At 41.7% G+C, this 18,474-nt stretch overlaps 1 protein-coding gene across 1 annotated transcript in view; it reads left to right on the top strand.

The window, feature by feature from the left end:
• Positions 1-1,373: 1,373 nt before the first annotated feature.
• Positions 1,374-18,474, top strand: part of TRANK1 (tetratricopeptide repeat and ankyrin repeat containing 1) — a 51,531-nt gene continuing 34,430 nt past the window's right edge. Inside the window, exons 1-6 of the mRNA XM_068203553.1 lie at positions 1,374-1,460; positions 11,283-11,417; positions 12,459-12,582; positions 13,745-13,895; positions 14,884-15,002; positions 18,343-18,426. Of these exons, the coding sequence (XP_068059654.1) occupies positions 11,284-11,417; positions 12,459-12,582; positions 13,745-13,895; positions 14,884-15,002; positions 18,343-18,426 (612 nt within the window). The 5' untranslated portion in view covers positions 1,374-1,460; position 11,283. The remainder of the gene's footprint in view (positions 1,461-11,282; positions 11,418-12,458; positions 12,583-13,744; positions 13,896-14,883; positions 15,003-18,342; positions 18,427-18,474) is intronic.

Here is an 18,474-nt window from a genome sequence, read left to right as displayed (position 1 = left end):
AACCATCTGCATTATTTCCAGGTATGGAGAGGATATGTATTTCCTCATGCTCACCATAAGATACTTCCTCCAGAAGAGCAAGGCCAGATATCCCAGGGAAAAGGACAGAGCCACTGTTTTTATTAACATGTTCTCAAGCTCAACTAAATAAAAAGATAAGCAGTGCAGCCAACAATCTCTGTGACCTGCGTAGGATCTTGATGCTGAATAGCCACTATAGCTATAGCATACTTCCAACAAAACTCTTATTATCTCGTGCTCCATACTGGGCATCAAAAGGACAGTGGTGGGTTCACCTTGTCTAGAAATCAAGAGGCCATCAAGCTGCTGTCACTCCTTTCCTCAGCAGGATGGAGGGAGAAGGAACTAAGATGGAAAAAAACCCTCATGGGTCAACATAAAGGCAGTTTAATAAAACAGAAGCTCAAGCAATGGTAAGAAACTCCAAAAGATTGCTCTCTACATCCCATCATCAAGCAACATCTGGCCATGACCTGGAAAGCAGGGCTTCAGCATATGTACTGATTGCTCTGGAAGACAAATGTAAATAATGAATGCCGCACCTTCCTACTCCTTTCTATTAGCTTTTATATTTGAATAGGCGTCACATGTTCTGGAATATCCTTTTGGCCAGTTTAGGCCAGCTGTCCTGGCTGTGTCGTCTCCCAAGATCTTGCCCACCCCCAGCTTACTGGTGAAAGAGGAATGTTGGTTTTAGCTCCCAAAGCAAAGCACAGCACACTGAGGGCTGCTGGCAGTGAAATTAACTCCATCCCAGCCAGCCCGGATACGGAGGAGGACGTCCAGGCAATAACACTCAATGTCAGAGAAAAACTTGATTAGAAACCTGGTTCACAGAGGGGTTAATTATTGAACTGTGAAGTATTTATCATTTACTTATTGATCCACTTTTTACGCTGTGAAAAGACCATGGGAAAAGATAAATTAGCAAACAATTGCATCGCAGGAGGAGAAGCCTTCATTCCCCAGGTGATCCTTGCCCAGACCAAAGGAGCCACAGCTTCCTCTGAGCGGGGGCTGCCGTGAGAAGCCGGAGGGACAGCACGGCGCCTCAGGACGCGGGGGTGCCCCTGGCGCGCACGAACGCTGGTATTCCAAGTATCCTACGTCATTGTAAAAAATGGCACTCTATACGCTTCCCGCTGCGGAGGGAGCCCAGAGCCATCCCAGAGCCACTTCCCGAACGCTCCGGCGGGGCGATGGACGCCCGATACCTCCCACCCCCAGCACACTCCCTGCTGCGGGTAGGGACGAGGGGGACACATCCCCCACGGGCGGGGCGATCTCGTTTCGATTGCCGGAGCGCTGTGCATTTGTTTCGATTCCCCAACTCCCCCTCCCACGGTGACGCGGGCGGCGGGGGCGGGACGCGGGGAGGAGAGTTTAAGGGCGACAAGCGGAGGGCGCCCCGGCGGTGGCGGCGGGGGACGGGCAGGCAGGTAGGTAAATAAATAAATAAAAAATGCGCTTCCTCGGCCACCCCTTGTACCCCCCTCACCCTCCCCGGGTAAGGGCAGCCGGCAATCGGCCACCCCGTGCGGGATGCCGGGGTGCGGCGGGCTGAGCTGCCCGCGCCCCCTGCGCTGCTCCATCGATGCTTGGTGCAGCGCGGGGGCAGCCGCGGCCTCTTGAGGGTGGCTTCCCATCTCGGTGGAGCTGTTGGGAGCTTCCTGCATCTCGGTGGAGCTGTTGGGAGCTTCCTGCATCTCGGTGGAGCTGTTGGGGCAGTTCCGGAGAGGGGACGTGCTGCCCCGACGAGGAGCGTGGGTGCGGGATTTAGAGTGTGGGCAGCGGGGTGGCTGTGCTGGTTGGGAAGCCTGCCAGGGGATGTGTGGGGTGGTTGAAGGAAAAGGAGAAGAGTGCATTCCTGCTCCGGCCAGGCATCTGGGAGTGTGTGTTGGCCTGGTATGGTTTGCGAGGAGGAGCTGGGGAAGATGGGATGCCGTGTCCGTGCTTGAAAAGAAGAGGGAGAACTCCTTTAGCATAGCCAGCAGCGAAGCATTGTTTTCAGTGGTTTTGGATCCTTTCCCTGAAAAGCAAAACTTGTACAAGGTCGTGGAGTGGTCACTTAACAAAACAGACTTTTTCAACTGGAAAGGAGTTTGAGCACAGTGTGCACTGCAGAAGATTAAATGCAGAAGGATCTCTCACCAGCTTTTGGTGTTTTTTTTTAGCGATTTACAGAGAATTAACTTCAGATTTATTGCGAATGGGAAGAGGCTTTGCTTTCTCATGAAAGCATGCCAGAAGGAGTATTTCCTATCAGTGTTTTTTTACCAACATGCAATTAAGTTTGTCAAGCATTGGCTGTGAACTGTGCAAGCTTGAAAACCTTGATGTTAGGGCAATCTTGGTGTTTTGGTCTTGGGGTGGTTTTCGTTTGTTTTTTCCTCATTCCAGAGTGAATACCCTCTGGAGTGAATCTATACAAAGGAAATATGCAGGCTGTTTGTTGCCGTTTCTCTTAGCCAGTCATAGAATCATAGGAAATGCTGAGTTGGAAGAAAGTTATCAGGATCATTGAGTCCTAGTCCTAGCCCCACACAGGACACCTACCCTAATAATCACACCATGTATCTGAGAGCATTGTCCAAATGCTTCTTAACTCAGACAGACTTGGTGCTGTGACCACTTCCCTGGGAGCCTCTTTCTAATATCCAGTGTAAACCTTCTCTGACTCAGCTTCAGTCAATTTCGTTGAGTCCTGTTGCTGGTCACCAGAGTGAAGTGATCAGTGCCTGCCTTTCCTCTTTCCCTCCCGGGAAAATCACAGACAGCAAAGAGATCTCCCCTCAGTCTCCTTCAGGCTGAATAAACCAAGTGACCTTAGCTGCTCGCCATACAGGTTCCTCTTCATACCCTTCACCATCCTTGTGGTCTATTTGGATGGTCTCTAACAGCTTAATGTATTTTTTATTTTGTGGTGCCCAAAACTGCACGTAGTATTCAAGGTGAGGCCACACCAGTGCAAAGAAGAGCAAGACAATGACAGGAACATTGCCAGGCTGAGCAAACAACTGCAGCAGTGTAAACAACTCCCTCTTGGACTTAGTTAGGTCTTGTATGGCTGAGCTAGACTAGGGATTTCAAGACTTATTATTTCAGAGAGAAACAGAAAGATGAGCATTTCCTGATGTTGTGAGGTTTTGGTGGTTTTTGTGGTGACACAGTAATGACACTGTGCAAACAGAATATTGAACATGCTTTTGCATAATATTTTTTTTTTTTTTTTTTTGTATATAAAATGGAAAATGCAAGTCTTTACTTAATTTACTGGAAATCATAGGTATTTGTATCTTGAAAAAGCAACTCCAGACATGGCTCAACCATACATTTTCTTATGTGTGACTTGTTACTGGAAAGTTGAGGGAAGAATCATTTGAAGCTGAAGGCAAAGAAGCCTGTTTTGTTTCCCTTAACAAAACAGGATGTGCTGTGGAGCAATGCCAGACCTGTTGCTGCTGCAGGCTGTGAAACAGTCTTCAGGGAAGGCTAGTCAAATGTGCTTGGCCTGAGCCAAGCTTGCAAGGAAAGGTGGAAGGATGTTCTGAGGTGTCATCTGGTTTTGGTTGGGATAGAGTTAATATTCTTCCTAGTAGCTGGTACAGTGCTGTGCTTTGGATTTAGGATGAGACTAATGTTGACAAAACAGTGATGTTTTTGTTGTTCCTAAGCAGTGTTTATCCTAAGTCAAGCGTTTTACAGCTTGTTGCACCAGTGGGGAGGCTGGATGAGGGCACAGAAAGCTGGGAAGGGCAATTGGGGCAGCTAACCTGAGCTGTCCAAAGGGATATTCCATACCATGGAATGTCACATTGGTTTCCATCTTGTCCATGGGTGTGAAACTCTCATTTCCCAGGGTCTAAAGTAAGTACAGACCTGGTGTCCTGGGGTGTGTGCACCCTCCTCTTTTTGTGGGAGGTGTTGTCTTGTTCCTGGTGAGGTGCTTCTGATATTAATTTCCTTGCTATGTCACTTCCTTGCCTAGTGCCTTTCCTGTGTGCAAGTGAACCACAAATCTCTGCTCTAAAGATCAGTAACATTTCAATCAGTAACATTGAAATGTTACTCTTCTTATGGTTACCTCTGAAATGTTACCTCTTCTTGAGGTTTTGCATGGATTTCTGCTTGTCAGCAGGGCTGGCCCAACTTCTGGCTGGGTTTGGGTGCCGTTTCTGTAGTCCTGTTTGGTGGTCATGCATCTGAAGAAGAACTGAGCTGCCAAGCTGTGTCAGCTGTGAGTTTGGTTGGGGACATCAGGTGGCTGGGCTTTGTTATTAATAATTCCTTTCTGACATTTTGCACAAACAGAAAGCAACATACAGTAGTAATCTGAAAAAGGAGGACCTTGGGAGGTCGTTCAGGCCAGCTCTGCCCAGAACAGGGCCCTAGCCCAGAGTCTTGTGTGTGTATTCTGCTTATAACCCTTGTTTCATTCAGACCTTGCACAAATCCTCCCTATCTGGTTTGTATGTGGTGTTTGAGGTGTTAATAGGCCTTTAAGACATCTGTGCTAATTGCATCCTGGGCTGCATTTGCCAAATGTTGATAAGGATGTTTGTCCTGTTTCTGACAATGTCTGTGCCCTACAATCATCAGTTTACTACAGAGCACATTTCCAAGGAAAAGCTTGGTATAAAATGAAGAGCAGCCTGGGAAGTTCTGTCTGACTCTGTGCTCTCTCACCCTAGCCATTTAACATCTTTTGAAAGCACAACCAGAACTTAGAAGTCTCACAGCTGACTTCCAAAATACAGAAATAGTGCTTGCCTGCTAGACCCAGGTAAGGTGAGAATTCCTTCTCAATAGTGAAAGATCCTTTGTGCTGTCAAGGTGTGCTGAATCAGTGTGGTACTGCATAGGTGAAGCTACAGAACAGTAGCCTGAATTCCCCTAGTAGTACTTCTGCCTTTACCATTTAGGAAGGAAGAGTATCTAGAGAAGCAAAATTCTACAAGAGGTGTTGAGGGTTGCTTGTGTCCAGTGATGGAGGTTGTGTACAGGTCTCCAGTTCAGATTGAAACAACCTGATAAAATGTTCTCTCTCTTCACTTACCTAGGAAATATTTTTCTTTGTCTTTTTAGAGGCACACAGCTCCAGAGATGCATGCTGTCTTTATCTTTGGTGTTCTGTGATGTATGGGATGCTGACGGGCCATAGTGCCCAGAAGCAGTAAAGAAACTTCACTTGGTCCAATTAGTGCTGAGTTCACGACAACATTCTCATAAGAAGCTATCACTATGCTGCTCTGCTTGCCCTAATGTAATCCAAATCTTCTCTAGAATCTCATTCATTATTTTCCAAGTGGTGCTGGCTTTTACTGAGAGCTAAGGGTCTTTGGAACATCCAAAGTCTGGTTACAAATCTGGCAAGGTGACTTCTTACAGAATTTTTTTTCCCCTGTTTTGTAGGACTGGGTGAGAATCTATCTATAGATAAGGCTATCTCTATCTATCTATCTGAATATATCCCTAATGATAGGGATGTCTGATGACAAGCTGTCTAAATTAGAGGCTCTTCATTTGAGTTGACCAGTTTCTCCAACGAGCTGACATTTTACAAGGGCTAAATATGAGATCTTCATGTTCATCATCATCTTCTTCATTATCTCTCTTCATGAGATACTAGCTGAACACTCAATTAAAATATTGTTCAGATAGTCACAAATGCCACTATGACGTTTTTCAGACTAAGTAGATCCATGAGGATGTCCCTGTCTGAATCTCAGATTCTTTCCTCTCTTCTTCATGAGATTTCCAAATGTGTCTGCTTGTAACCCAGTCAGTTATAAGCTGGTAATTTTTGTCTCTGCTGTTTCTTCAGGGCCTCCTCTGAAAGTACAGGTGATTTCCAGATTTTTCATTTCACTTTTCGGCATGCAGTGGAAAACTGAGAAAAGTAAACTTTTCCCTGCTTTTCACTGTCAAAGTTAGGCTTATACACATTGAAAGGAGACTGTGTTCTCTAAATATGTCTTTGGTAGCTGTTGTTGTCAGGAAAACAGGTAAAACTGGCTAGCAGGCAGAGCACTGCCATAGTTACGGCCACTTACAGCCTTCTTGGCCTGTGTTTTTCCTTCTTTTACTGGGTCTGCCCTGACATTCACATGTATCTATATCAGGTCATGATGGAAGTGTCATTTGGAAGACCTGAACGCAGTGTCCTTTTGCTGGGTGACTGCAGGGCTGCCTGCATGGTGCCATATGGTGCCAGTGGTGGCATGTGGCTGCAGGGGTTCCTCTGGTGTAGCAGAAGGGGTGACATGACAGTCCTTTCTTGGCATCATGCTCTTGGAGCCAGGATGCTTTTGTTGAAGGAGAGATAATGGAGCCCTGAGGTTTCTTGTTGAGAAAGCATGAATTATTTGAATGCTGATGAAATGTATTTAGTTGTAACTCAGCCACAGTTTAGATACATTGTTGCATCTTTTCCAACCTATTGCCAGTTTGTAATGTCTGCCTCTTGGGTTAATGAGGAAGAAGGAATGATTTGTCTACTTAATAGGACTGAGGAAAGCCCAGTCTTTAGAAGTCAGATTTCCTGAAAATAGGAGCATTCTTATTTGGAAGCATTCTTATTTGGGAGCATTATTTTAATTCAGCTCCTAAGATTGCTGTGCTTCATTTGTTCCTTGCATTATGGAAATCTACTGTGCTTGGAGAATAAAAACATTATTCTACCACTGAATAATGCCATAGGGATGGATCCTTAAGGCTTAACTTTCAGGATCGAAAATAATTAAAAGCATGGCTGTGAAGACCTTCTAATTTTTTTCTGTGACTTAAACAGTGTCATGCAATTTCTCTTTTTAAAATGTGTAAAGCAGATGCAGACAGAAAAACCAAAGGCTGGGGTTCAGTCTCAGATTTCAAAGTTTTTAGAACTGCCAGCTTCAAATGTTCAGAAAGCATAAGTTGGCCTCTTGAGACCCATAGCTGGCATAAGGACCACAACATTTTTCAATAGTGACAAATGGCTTTTCTGGGCAGTCTCCATTTGTGTTTTCAAAATTATCCTCTGAAGCAAGAGGAATCAAAACTTAGCATTGTAACCACTCTAAAGCTCCCTGCTTCTGACAGCAGTCTGACTGAAGCAGTTCAGTGGGACACTGACCAGCACAGTAACACAAGAGTTGATGACACGTAAAGCAAATGGGAATTTTGACCACTGGCAGCAGTAGGGTTTGGAGTAGATTGTTTCTGACTTAACTGTATAATCTTTTGGTTTAATTCTGTAAGTAAAAATTAATGTGCTTCATTTTGCTGTCACATTTGTGCTGCTGGTCTCAGGAGTCATAAAAAAAGTAAACAGAGTAGGTCATGTTGTCTGTTTGATTTTTTTGTTTGTTTTGTTTCTGTTTTATTCCCGTGAATGATAAGGTCTCAACAATGCCCTGGGAAGGGTCTCTCAGACCACAGGGTGTCCCCACACTTTTATGTGTTTCATAGACTCCATATTTTAGGAGAAATCCCTGCTTCATGAGGGCGGCATGTGTCTGGCTGGGACGGATTTAGTTTTTTTCATAGTAGCCGGTATGGTGCTTTAAATTTGTAAGCAAAACAATGCTGATAGCACAGTAATGTTTTAGCTATTGCTGAGCAGTGCTTGCACAGTGTTGAGGCCTTCTCTGTTCCTCACTCGGCCTCCCAGTGAATAGGTTTGGGGTGCACAAGGGGTTGGGAGGGGACACAGCTGGGCAGATGACCCAAACTGACTGAAGGGATAGTCCATGCCATGTGGCATCATGCTCAGCAGTGGTGATGGACTGGAGGGGCCTTAGGGGGATTAGCCTTCCCTGTCTTGGGAACCTGGCCATTATTGAATGTCAAGGGGGGTGGTTAATGACTGCCTTTGCATCACTTTGTTATCTTTCTCTCTTCTTCTAGGTCTCTTTTGGTTACTGTGCAATTTTTATCTTGACCTACACATTTTTTTGGTTTAACTTCTTGTTTTCTCTTTCCCCATCCCACAAGGGGTGGGGGGATGCAAGCACTTAGCTGCCCAGTGGGGTTAACCCACAGTGCTCACCCCCAAAAAAATCTTTCAATAGTTATATACAGACACAGCTGTGGCTTTTACCAGTGCAAGTTAAGGCAGAGTAATAGACAACAGTTTTGTTTAATGCTCCTCACGCTTGATAGACTTTACATAATAGGCCCTCAGTTAGTCCATTGGTTTTGAGTTAAAATTGTTTGTGCTGCAGGAAGATGTTGGGCAATAGCAAGACATGCTGTGCTAGTCTGCACAGCAGTTCTTTTGGATCATTAACTTAGATGTCAGATCTGCATGCCCAGTGTATCTCTCGGGTCTGCAAACTTGGGTGTAGTTGCTAAAGCCCACAGCAGACATCCCAGTTATTTTTATGACCTACAGTTTGAAGTTTTGGCTGGGAAACTCCAGTTCTGGAAAAGGATGGGAACTTTTATTCTGGTGAAAATTCTTGCTGCCTGGAAAGGGGAGGGCATGCTGCCTTCTGATCTTAAACAGGGAGTTCAGTTCCAAAATTTATCAGCACAGGACACGTTGGAAAGTCCTTTTAAAATGTTCATTGTTGCTTCTGCTGCACTGTGGAAAAAACGATCTTTTAAATATCTTGTAAATGCCTTTTATTTGTACTTGTACTTTTTAGTATATTCCAAAAAAAATACAAAAATATATTTCTGGGAAAAATATTACACTGAGTAGAAGCATAGCTTTCTTTTAAAAAAGAAGAAAACTGATATTAAGCTATAATTCGGAAAACCACCAGTTCATGTGTATTCCTACTTGAAAAAACTCCTGTGTAGCTGACCTATTTTGGTATTATTTTTGAGAAAATAATTTGTCAGACTTTCTGAATATAAAGAATTGAAATGTGAAAGAATTACACAAAAGATGAGGTTGAACCATCTTTTCGCACTTGTTTGTTTCCTTTGTTCTGTTGCTCTTTTTTTTTTTCTTTTTTTTCACCTTATTAATGCTCATACCATATACTTCATGCAGTGTAAAAGAAGTCCTGAATATGTTATGAGTACACTTGATTTGCTGTCTGGAGAAGTAGTATTTTTAAAATATATACTGTATGCACATTGATCAATAAAGTGATGATTTCATTTGCCTGGGATAAATGTAAAAATTACCCCTCTAGCATGACTGGTTGTCATACCTCCCCCAGGCAGCTGGGACCTCTTTTTCTTGAGTTTAGTTTTTATCCAGGATTTAATCTATTCTTGGTGCTTCCCTGGAATTAGCAATTTGATGTTTCAATTATAGACATCATCGTGGAGTGTTTGTTTAATTAAGATATAAGTTCTGACAGGTCATTTCCCAGTCAGTCTGAAGCAGTGCAGATCTGAGCTTTATGGTTTCACCTGATTTTTCTGCTGTTACCTTCTCAGAGCTGTGGGCTGCTGCTCTCCCATCTGCTTAGTGCACTTGTGAGCCCAACAAGTGCTGTTTGTGCTTGGATAAATGCAAAGGCACAGTGCCATCTGTAGTGTGGTTTATCATACCTCTGTGCTCACAAGACAGCGCTGATTCCTGGTGTTTCAGCCTCATCATGAGGAGTACTACAGAGAAAATACTTCAGTAATGTTTCTTGCTTTGTCTGTAAATTCATATACTTAAAAATATCTACTTTGCTGTGTAGTCAAGAGATCTTGCAGATATTTTAGTCCTGTTTTCAGCTAGGATAATTTTCTACTCAGTAGCTGGTACAGTGCTGTGTGTTGGATTTAGTATGAGGATAGTGTTGATAACATGCTGATGTTTTAGTAGTTGCTGAGCTGTGTTTGCCCTAAGTCAAGGACTTCTCAGCTTCTGATGCTGTCCTGTCAGCTGCAGAGGGGCACAGGAAGCTGGGAGGGGACACAGCCAGCTGACCTGAACTCACCCAATATATATTCTCTACTATAGAATGTCATGGTTATAAATTAGGAGGGAAAACTGGCCAGGGGCACTCCTCAGGAACTGGCTGGACATTGTTCAGTGGGTAGTGAGCAATTGCACTGTGCATTAATTGTTTTGTTCTACGTTTATTGTTAGTAATATCAGTGTTAGTATTTTCCCTTCTTTTTCTGTGATGTTAAACTATATTTATGCCAACACACAAATTTTACTTTTTTTTTTTCTGTAATTCTCTCCCCCATCCACTCAGGGAGTGGGGGAGTGAGCTGAGGTTTGTGTGGTGTTTAGCTGCCTGCCAGACTAAACCTTGACATTATGTTAGCAGGTAGCAAATGTTGCGGATTTTACGGGTTTTGTTACCGGCCTGTTAATGCCTGGATAATACATAAATCTCTGCATTCTTATTTAGTGAATTAATCTTACTTAATTGCACTGAGATTTGTGAGATTCATACAGGTTTTTACAGGTAATGGAAACAGCTTTTAATCATAAAATTAATCTGTAAAGAATGATTCTACACAGCACTTTAGCACTGGATATTTCTCTTGTCTGTTTCTTGTGTGCTGTTTCTCATACATGTAGCTGGTTTTCCTCTCGCATTTGTTTCTTTCATCTAGCTGCTTGACCATGTGATTAGTTTTCTTTAATGACACTGATTTTAGAATTTTAATGTTTTAAATAGTTTTTCAGAAAGTTACAGTTGATGCTAGTTTCAACCTTTGTTTTCTTTGGCCACTTCCTGTATTCTTTTTAATAACTATCTTAAGTCTGATTCAAGGTCCTCAGGCACTATTACCATGCTATGTTACAATATTTTCTTGCAGTAATTAAGTTTCTAAGCAGTTCTGTATGCATTGGATTGTTGAGTATCTAGACAGAGGACCTGGATAAAAAACTCATAAATAAAAAGCAACTAAATGAGTTTTGTGTCTAATTAATTGAAATGTATAGCTTCATGTATTCCTTAAGCATGTAAATATATATAAGCTGTGTTTTCTCAGATATTTCCTCCTGCATTGAGTATATGCTCACACATTGAAATAATTTATAATCCTAATTTAAAAGATACAGTTTAAGACCCGAAGATAAAAATTGAAACAAAAATGCATACCAGTGGTAGATCTGGTTAGCTGAAGTGTATTAAAAAGTAGATTAAAAGTTGAGGAGGCATTAACAGCAAAGATGAGGCTGTCACCAGAGCTCTATTTTACTAGTCCAACTGCAGGAAACAAAAAGATGTGCTCTTTTGTCCTCCTTATCATATATGCAAAAACTAAGATGAAAAATTAAGTCAATTATTAAGGGAAAGAAATGTCTCATAAGTCAGTGCTTTTGTTTGATTATTTTTTTTTCTTTCTTTTTTTGCTTTCCTTAGTATGGATCCCATGACATATGCACAATTGAAGAGGCAAGCTGGGAACCAGGATTTTAAGAATGGAAATTACTCTTTGGCCATCAAAAACTATGATGAAGCTCTACAAACACTTGGTTATTTAATGCAATGGGTCCCGTAAGTATTCTTGAATTATGAGATGTAAACCATAAGATAAGCCTGAAGTATGTAAATATGTACAGTTGCAATTAATTCAAAACTCTGGTTTTTGACCTAACACTTGGTTTTCTTGTATCTTTTTTCACTCTTTAGTGTACCAGTTTTATAGTATTCTGTTCTTTACATTTATATGAGAGATTATTTAGTGACTTAAATCTGAATATTTTAACATAAACGTAATTATAAATTAGTACAATTAAAGCTCAGATGCTGCGATTTTGCCATGTCCTGGCCTGTTGTTGCATGAATCATCTGATTATCTGTAAAATGATTCATGCAGGTTACTTTGTTCTTGTTATTGGGTCACTCTCAGTATTCTGCAACTTTTTAAAAATAGTATTTCAGCAGAAGATTCCTTTGGGTATTTCTTTCCAGATGCACTTTTAAGTGCTTTTCATCAGTTAACATAAGTTGGTAATGTTATTAATGATTAAATACGTGAGTATTATGTTAACTATTAAATATTCATTACTACTGTGTATTAATGCTGCTGTTAATCTAATTTAACACCGGCCACTCATTTCTTTTAAATGTGGATTTTTTTGTTGACTTCCCCAAGTGGTGATACACTAAAATGCATTGAGGTTGTTTTTGTGGTGACCCAAAATTGTTTAGTACTCTTTCCATCCCACAGCTTCCATTCATGTGTCTGTTTTCCCCCATTCCTGGCTGCTGGCTTTCACTGAGCCAGATGTAGGTGTATCGAGGTGGTCTGAACTCTTGCTAGGTCCTCATACTTCATTATTCCAGTGGCTTGGCTTTCTGCTTCAGAAAACACCAGGTTATCACTATGGGTATCACTAAAGTACCATTAGGATGTCTCTAAGACATTTTATAGCCAATATTCAAATGATCTTTATTGTCTCCAACTACATTTTTTTCCTCTAATTTTATCAGGTGGGTGATATGTGTAGTTTTTTTCATTTATTTGTCTCACTAACTATAAAGTGTGATCCTTTTTCAAGTGAATAAACAGTAATGCTAAAACCATATCTTTAGGTGTTCCCGGGACATAGCTGTGTTGTTGTGCAACAAATCAACTGCCTTGTACTGCCTGGCCAAATGGAAGGATTCAATGCTTTTAGCCCACCAAAGCTTACAGTGGGATCCGGAGTATGTTAAGGTATTCAGATGCTTAAGCAGGCAATTTTTGCATGCCTTCCTCGCTTTTTTTTTTAAATTTATTTTTTATTTAATAATGGTGTCATGATCCTCTTTTTATTGTGTTTTTGCTTGGGGGCATGATGAGTAAATATAGCATAAAATTCCAGAATCAGTTGATTCTACACATAAGCATGAGATTCATGGCTGTAATAGTATTTTTAATGAAATGAAGCAGCTCCCTTTTGCATGAGGAGACTCTGGTTCTCTCTGAGTCCCAATGAGAGAGGTACCAATGCTTTCAAGAAATGTAACTATCAATATCCCAGACAAGGGTTACATGTTAATATGTCTCCAGCTCCTGGAAGTGGAACTTGGTGACCGAGGTCATATTGTATTTCCAGTGGGCAGAACAATACATTACACTTAGCTTGTGATTAAATACACATTGATTAAGTACACCTTGACTCAAGTAGCCATCTGCTAGGAATAAGTAGGAGTTGTACAGTATTTATGATACAGAGTTTACTCTTGGATTGGCTTTTATGTGCAATAAACAGTCTTCTGGTCTAACACTAAAGACTTCTGGAGCCTTTAGTAGAATGTTTTTTATTTAGATATGGTAAAATTGCATCCAAATGCCCATTTAACTTGTGCTGTGTTGCAACATTGCTAGTTATCTGATTTGAACAAATTAACTCCACTGTGAGCTGGTACAATCTAATTCAGTGTGAATTAGATTGTATATAAATACTTTTAGGTGCTGTTGGCTGAAGAATATATGCATTGTGGGAAATACTGCAAAATGCAGTGATGTGGAAACATAAATATATATTCTGGAATTTGTGACACAAAAAAAACTCAGTCTTGTCCAGAGGATTTTAACATACAGCTGCTGAAAGTATGTCTTTCATCCTGTAGTTATTTTCCAAGCTTTGAATTTCAGGATTCCACTTTTAGTATCTGTGATAATATCAGTAACATACTGTGAATTTCAATGGATTAGAATAAAATAGTTTATTTCAATTTTTTTTGGATCTGTGTATAAGAAGCAGTGGAAATAGTACTACATGTTATTTTCATAACATAATGTGAGAATTAAAAAAAAAAAAACTACTTTTTTTTTTGATAGTAAATATCTCTGAATATTTTCCCAGCATCTTTTTTTCTCCTTTTTTTTTCAGGCTTATTATAGAGCTGGCCACTCATTCATCATGTTATCAAAGTCTAATGAGGCAGTTTCTATGTTCCACAGAGGTCTGGTTCTCCTGAATTCTTCTACAGATCAAACTCAAATTGCTGAGTTTATAGCAGGAATCTTCATAAGTGTCAATGGTAAACTCAAATTAAGACCTTAATTTTTCTAAGAGCCTTTTAGTAGTGCTGATGACACTTAGTAGCATGTCCTTTGTGAGATCATTCCTTTGATCCTTCAATGTGTCAGGTCTGTTTGAGGATTATCAATATACTGAGGATGTGGTGAACTTGGTCCAGTTTGCATAGAGCAGACACCAACAATCTCAAAACAGTGCAAGGGACTTAATTGTCTCCCAGGGACACGTCAATTATGGAATAGTTAGAAAAGGTCAAAGTTTACAGTCAGGAAGACAAGATTGGAGATTTGGAGCTCCATATCCCAGAGGCTTTAAGTGGATTTTGTCCAGACCACCCTTCTTTTCTTTTAGCCATGTAGATTTGAAAATAATTAGAAGATAGGCAGTTTAAACGTTGTTACAATGCAGTGTATTTCAGTGTGGTGGTCTTTCCCGTGGCTAGTAATGGACAGCGATGAAAAGAGGAAATGTGTCTTCCATGGGATCGTATGGGTGTTTTTCAGCAATGTCCATCGTCTGTCTCCCTGCCCTCTCTCCTCAGTCTCTCCTCCTCTACTTGCTTTTTAGTCTGTTTAATATGCTTTGTCTGATGGCCCTATAGGCATGGCAGGAGATTTCAGGTTGTGCCTCTGCTGCCTTTTCTTGAGCCTGTAGCCCCACATTAAGGTCCGTGATTGATGGTTGCAGAGTCAGTAGCGGATTGACCTGTAAGTGGAAGAATTGCCATGAGGTTCACAATGCCTTGGGGCTTTGAGGTGTTTCTTGAGAGCAGGGATTATTTTTTCCCCCGTTTAATGAAGTCTGGCCACTGGTAAAGAGGGTGCTGAATCAGTTGGGTGATGAGCATTTCTTAAGTCCTCACTGGGCAATCCCCTGGGTATTAAACAGTGCTAAAATGATCGCTGTGCAATGGAGTAATTTAGTTGGACACTCCGACCTTTGAAGTGCTGTGTGTACCAAATAGTTTTCTCTATTGCTTATTCTTGCAGATGAACGAATCTTGCCACCAACTTTCTACCCTGCGTATGATTATATCTTCAGTGCGCGTTTCAATGCACTGATTTGGCAAGCAGTGATAGAAAGGCTGGCCCAGAAAGGGAAGTGGCGGGTAAGTGTGTCACCACGTCACCGTGTCACCTCGCACTGCATGTTGGGCACTCACGTCTTACCACTTCAGCATAAGTTTGTGTTACCTTTAAAAACCAAAACTGTGAATATATATTGCTGCCTGGTTCAAATGTCTTGATTTTTAAGACTTGGAAAAATGCTTTTAGTGATAAATAATTTCTGCAACTCATTTCAGAAAGGGATATGATGGACTTGAAATTCTGCTTGTCTCTTGCTGCTGTCTGTTGTCTCTCTTACAGTACCACCTAGAGTCGCTGTTCAATAATATTCAAATTAGAGGGGAAATATACAAATTTATTTGTGGTCCCTTTTACTTTTCTTTCTGTATGACAAGCTGGATTTTTGAAACTGTCTGTGAAAAACCCACAATAAAGGAGCATCTCAATGGAAGTACTTGGTTGTTGAGCAAAACCAGAAAATTTAGAAAAATCAGAAGGTAGATCATCTAAAATTATTTTAGTCCTCTCTCAACTGTGGAAAAAATTGATCACTGTCACAGTTATACCTGTATGGGATGTTGTTGGTGAGGTGCAGCAGGGCACCTGTGAGAAGTGGCTGGAGCTGCATCACTTCCAGCTGGCTCCAACGGCCCTATTTTAGAGCATGGCTCAGCCAAGGTGGTGGTGCCTCAGAGAAAGTGTGTTTTAAAAAGGGCCAAGCCCTGCCTGGGAAAGAGTGGGAGAAACAGCCCTGTGAGCCCTAGGGGTAGAGAAGGAGGAGGTGCTTCAGGCCCAGAGAAAGAGGCTCCTTTGCAGCCTGTCACAGGCAAAATGGAAGCTTCAGTTGAGGTTTATCAGGGAAACCCTCCTGTTGAGTCATAAGGTTCAGACAGGACCCACTTGCTTTCTAAACTCCCCAGAGGGGTGCCTAGATGCTGTTGGATCCAGTCCTACTCCCAGACTTGGTGAATGGTTTATGTTTAAAGGATAATATATGTGTAATTGAGCCTTTATATGACTTTGTCTCACAGGATTAAGGATGGCAAACCAAATACATATGTGTGAATAAAATTAATAACTTATTTAAGTTTATGATAATGATCAGACTAAAATACATTAGTCAGAATTATTTACTACATGGTACAGATATAACAGTTAGTAAATATTGTATAATAATATATACACTATATAACAGTGTACTATTTCTTGAAGCAATAGTAAAGCATTGGTATTAATGACAGCAAAATTGTTATTAAGTAGAGATTGGTGTTACTCACCCATGCCAGTGCCCATGAGTAAACCTCTTTTGCTCAGCTTCCAGGAGTAACCTTGAGGGGAATCTCCACTCAAGGGAGGAATCTCTGCATGCATACAGGAAGGGGGTATGTTAGAAGACCCTGCTTTTAAAAGGTGTGACTGTGCTTTTGTCATATAAAGTGACTGTCAGTCATATATTTCTAGACTGGCTGTGTCAGCTTAGCAGCTTTAGATAAGTTATCAGTAGTATCACCTGTTGGTTCCTTTATCAGGAACTTTGCTGTGTCGTCACTGGTACCAGTTTCTGTCAGGAAACGCTGTTTTTCACATCCTCAGAACATGTAACTCTGGGATTGATGAGTCAGGCTGGTCTCAGCATTCTTCAAGACCATAAGCAGTGTGACCTTCCCTTCTCTATCCATCACTGATAACTTTTACAAATAAGGTAAAGTTCAAGCTGTTTTACCACCACTTTACCACCACTCTGCTTAGGCAGAGTAGCTTGTGGAGAGGCCATGAAGGAACAGGCTTCTGACAGTAACCACAGCCTGTGGAGGACTCACACTGGAGCTATGGACTCACTGGAGCCCCACATTCCCCTCCAAGCCCCTACTCTGGGCAGCGACATCTTTCACTAGATCAGATTGCTGAAAGGCCGGCTGAACCTGACCTTCAACACTCTTAAGGATGGGGCATTCAGAGCTTCACCGTTCAGCCTGTTCCAGTGCCTCACCACCTGTATCATAAAAAATGTTTTCCTTATGTCCAATGAGAACAAACTCTCTTTCAGGTTAAAACTGTTGCCTCTTGTCCTGTCACAAAGGCCTTGTTAAAAAGTCTTTTTTTAAAGCCCCCTTTATTATGTTGACGTTATTGCAGTAAGTTTTCCCTGAAACCTTATCCAGGCTGAATAACCCCAGCTTTCTCAGTCTTTCATCACAGGAGAGTTGCTCCATCCCCATCTAACTGGGGATAGAGAGTTGCACCATTTTGTGGCTCTCCTCTGGACTCATTTCAACAGATCCATGTCTTTTCTGTACTGGGGACCCTAGACCTGGATGTAACATTCCAGGTTGGTCTCAGCAGAGCAGAATCACCTCCCTTGACCTGCTGACCATGCTACTTTTCATGCAGCTCAGGATCCCTTTTGTTTTCTGGGCTGCGAGTGCACATTGCTGGCTTTTATCCTATTTTTCATCCACCATTATCCCACAGGTCCTTCTTCCTTAGTCTGTATTGATACTGGGGATTGCCCTGACCCAGGTGAAGGAACTTGCGCTTAGCCTTGTTGAACCTCCTGGGGTTCCCATGGGCCTGCTCCTCAAGTGTGTTGGAGTCCCTCTGGATGTCATCCATTCCCTTAAGCATTATCAACTGCATCACTCAGCTTGGTGCCATCTGCAAACTCGCTGAGCGATTGAAGGCACCTCACTGGCAATGTCATTAATGAAGACAGTGAATGTACTGGTCCCACTACAGGCTCTGGAGGGACACCACTGACTGCTGGTTTCCACTTGGACACTAATCCATTGACTACAGCTCTTAGTCCTTATCCATCCAGCAATCCATTTGTTAAACTGATATAACGTCAATTTAGAGCTAAGACTGTTGTGGGGCACTATATTGAAGGCCTTACAGAAGTCCAGGTAGATGGCATCCATAGTCCTTCCCTTGTCTTCTGGTGAAGCTAGGTTGGTTTTCAAGAAGCAAGGCAAAGGTTTTTAGAGAAACTGAGAAAATGGAAGAAAGCTGAAGAAGATACAGTATTCATTTCTTGCTTTCTGTTTGGGATGTTGGTGTTATCTGGACAGTCTTGTCCCTAGTGTAAAGGTCCATTCCTAAAGCAAAGCACTGGAAGTATTCCAAGTATTGGAGAATCTTTTAGGGCCTAACTTCTTTCCCATGGCTTTTATTTCTGAGGAAACTTTCATCACTTGTAACTTCCTACACTCCAGTGTACATTAATTCAGTTGAAAATTAGAAACTGAGATTCAGTTGTGATGTGACAAAAAGATCTGAAATATTGTTAGCCTGTGTTGGCTTTCTGACAAGATCTGATGAAGCAGTGGAGAACAAAGTTTTACGTGCACTTATAAGAGCATTCATGTTTGGGGTTTTTTTCAGTCTTGTCTGTTGTTGTTGTCTGAGAAGCAAGAGTTGCCCCGTGATCTCAGAGTTAACCAGGTATCTCTGAAGAATCTCTTTGAGGTAAGTTCATGTTTTCTATTTCTTTTCTTCCTAATAACTTTAGTGAGA

This window comes from Anomalospiza imberbis, chromosome 1, assembly GCF_031753505.1.
Source record: "Anomalospiza imberbis isolate Cuckoo-Finch-1a 21T00152 chromosome 1, ASM3175350v1, whole genome shotgun sequence".
In the NCBI taxonomy this organism is placed as follows: Eukaryota; Metazoa; Chordata; class Aves; order Passeriformes; family Viduidae; genus Anomalospiza; species Anomalospiza imberbis.
This window is presented reverse-complemented; position numbering and strand designations above follow the sequence as displayed.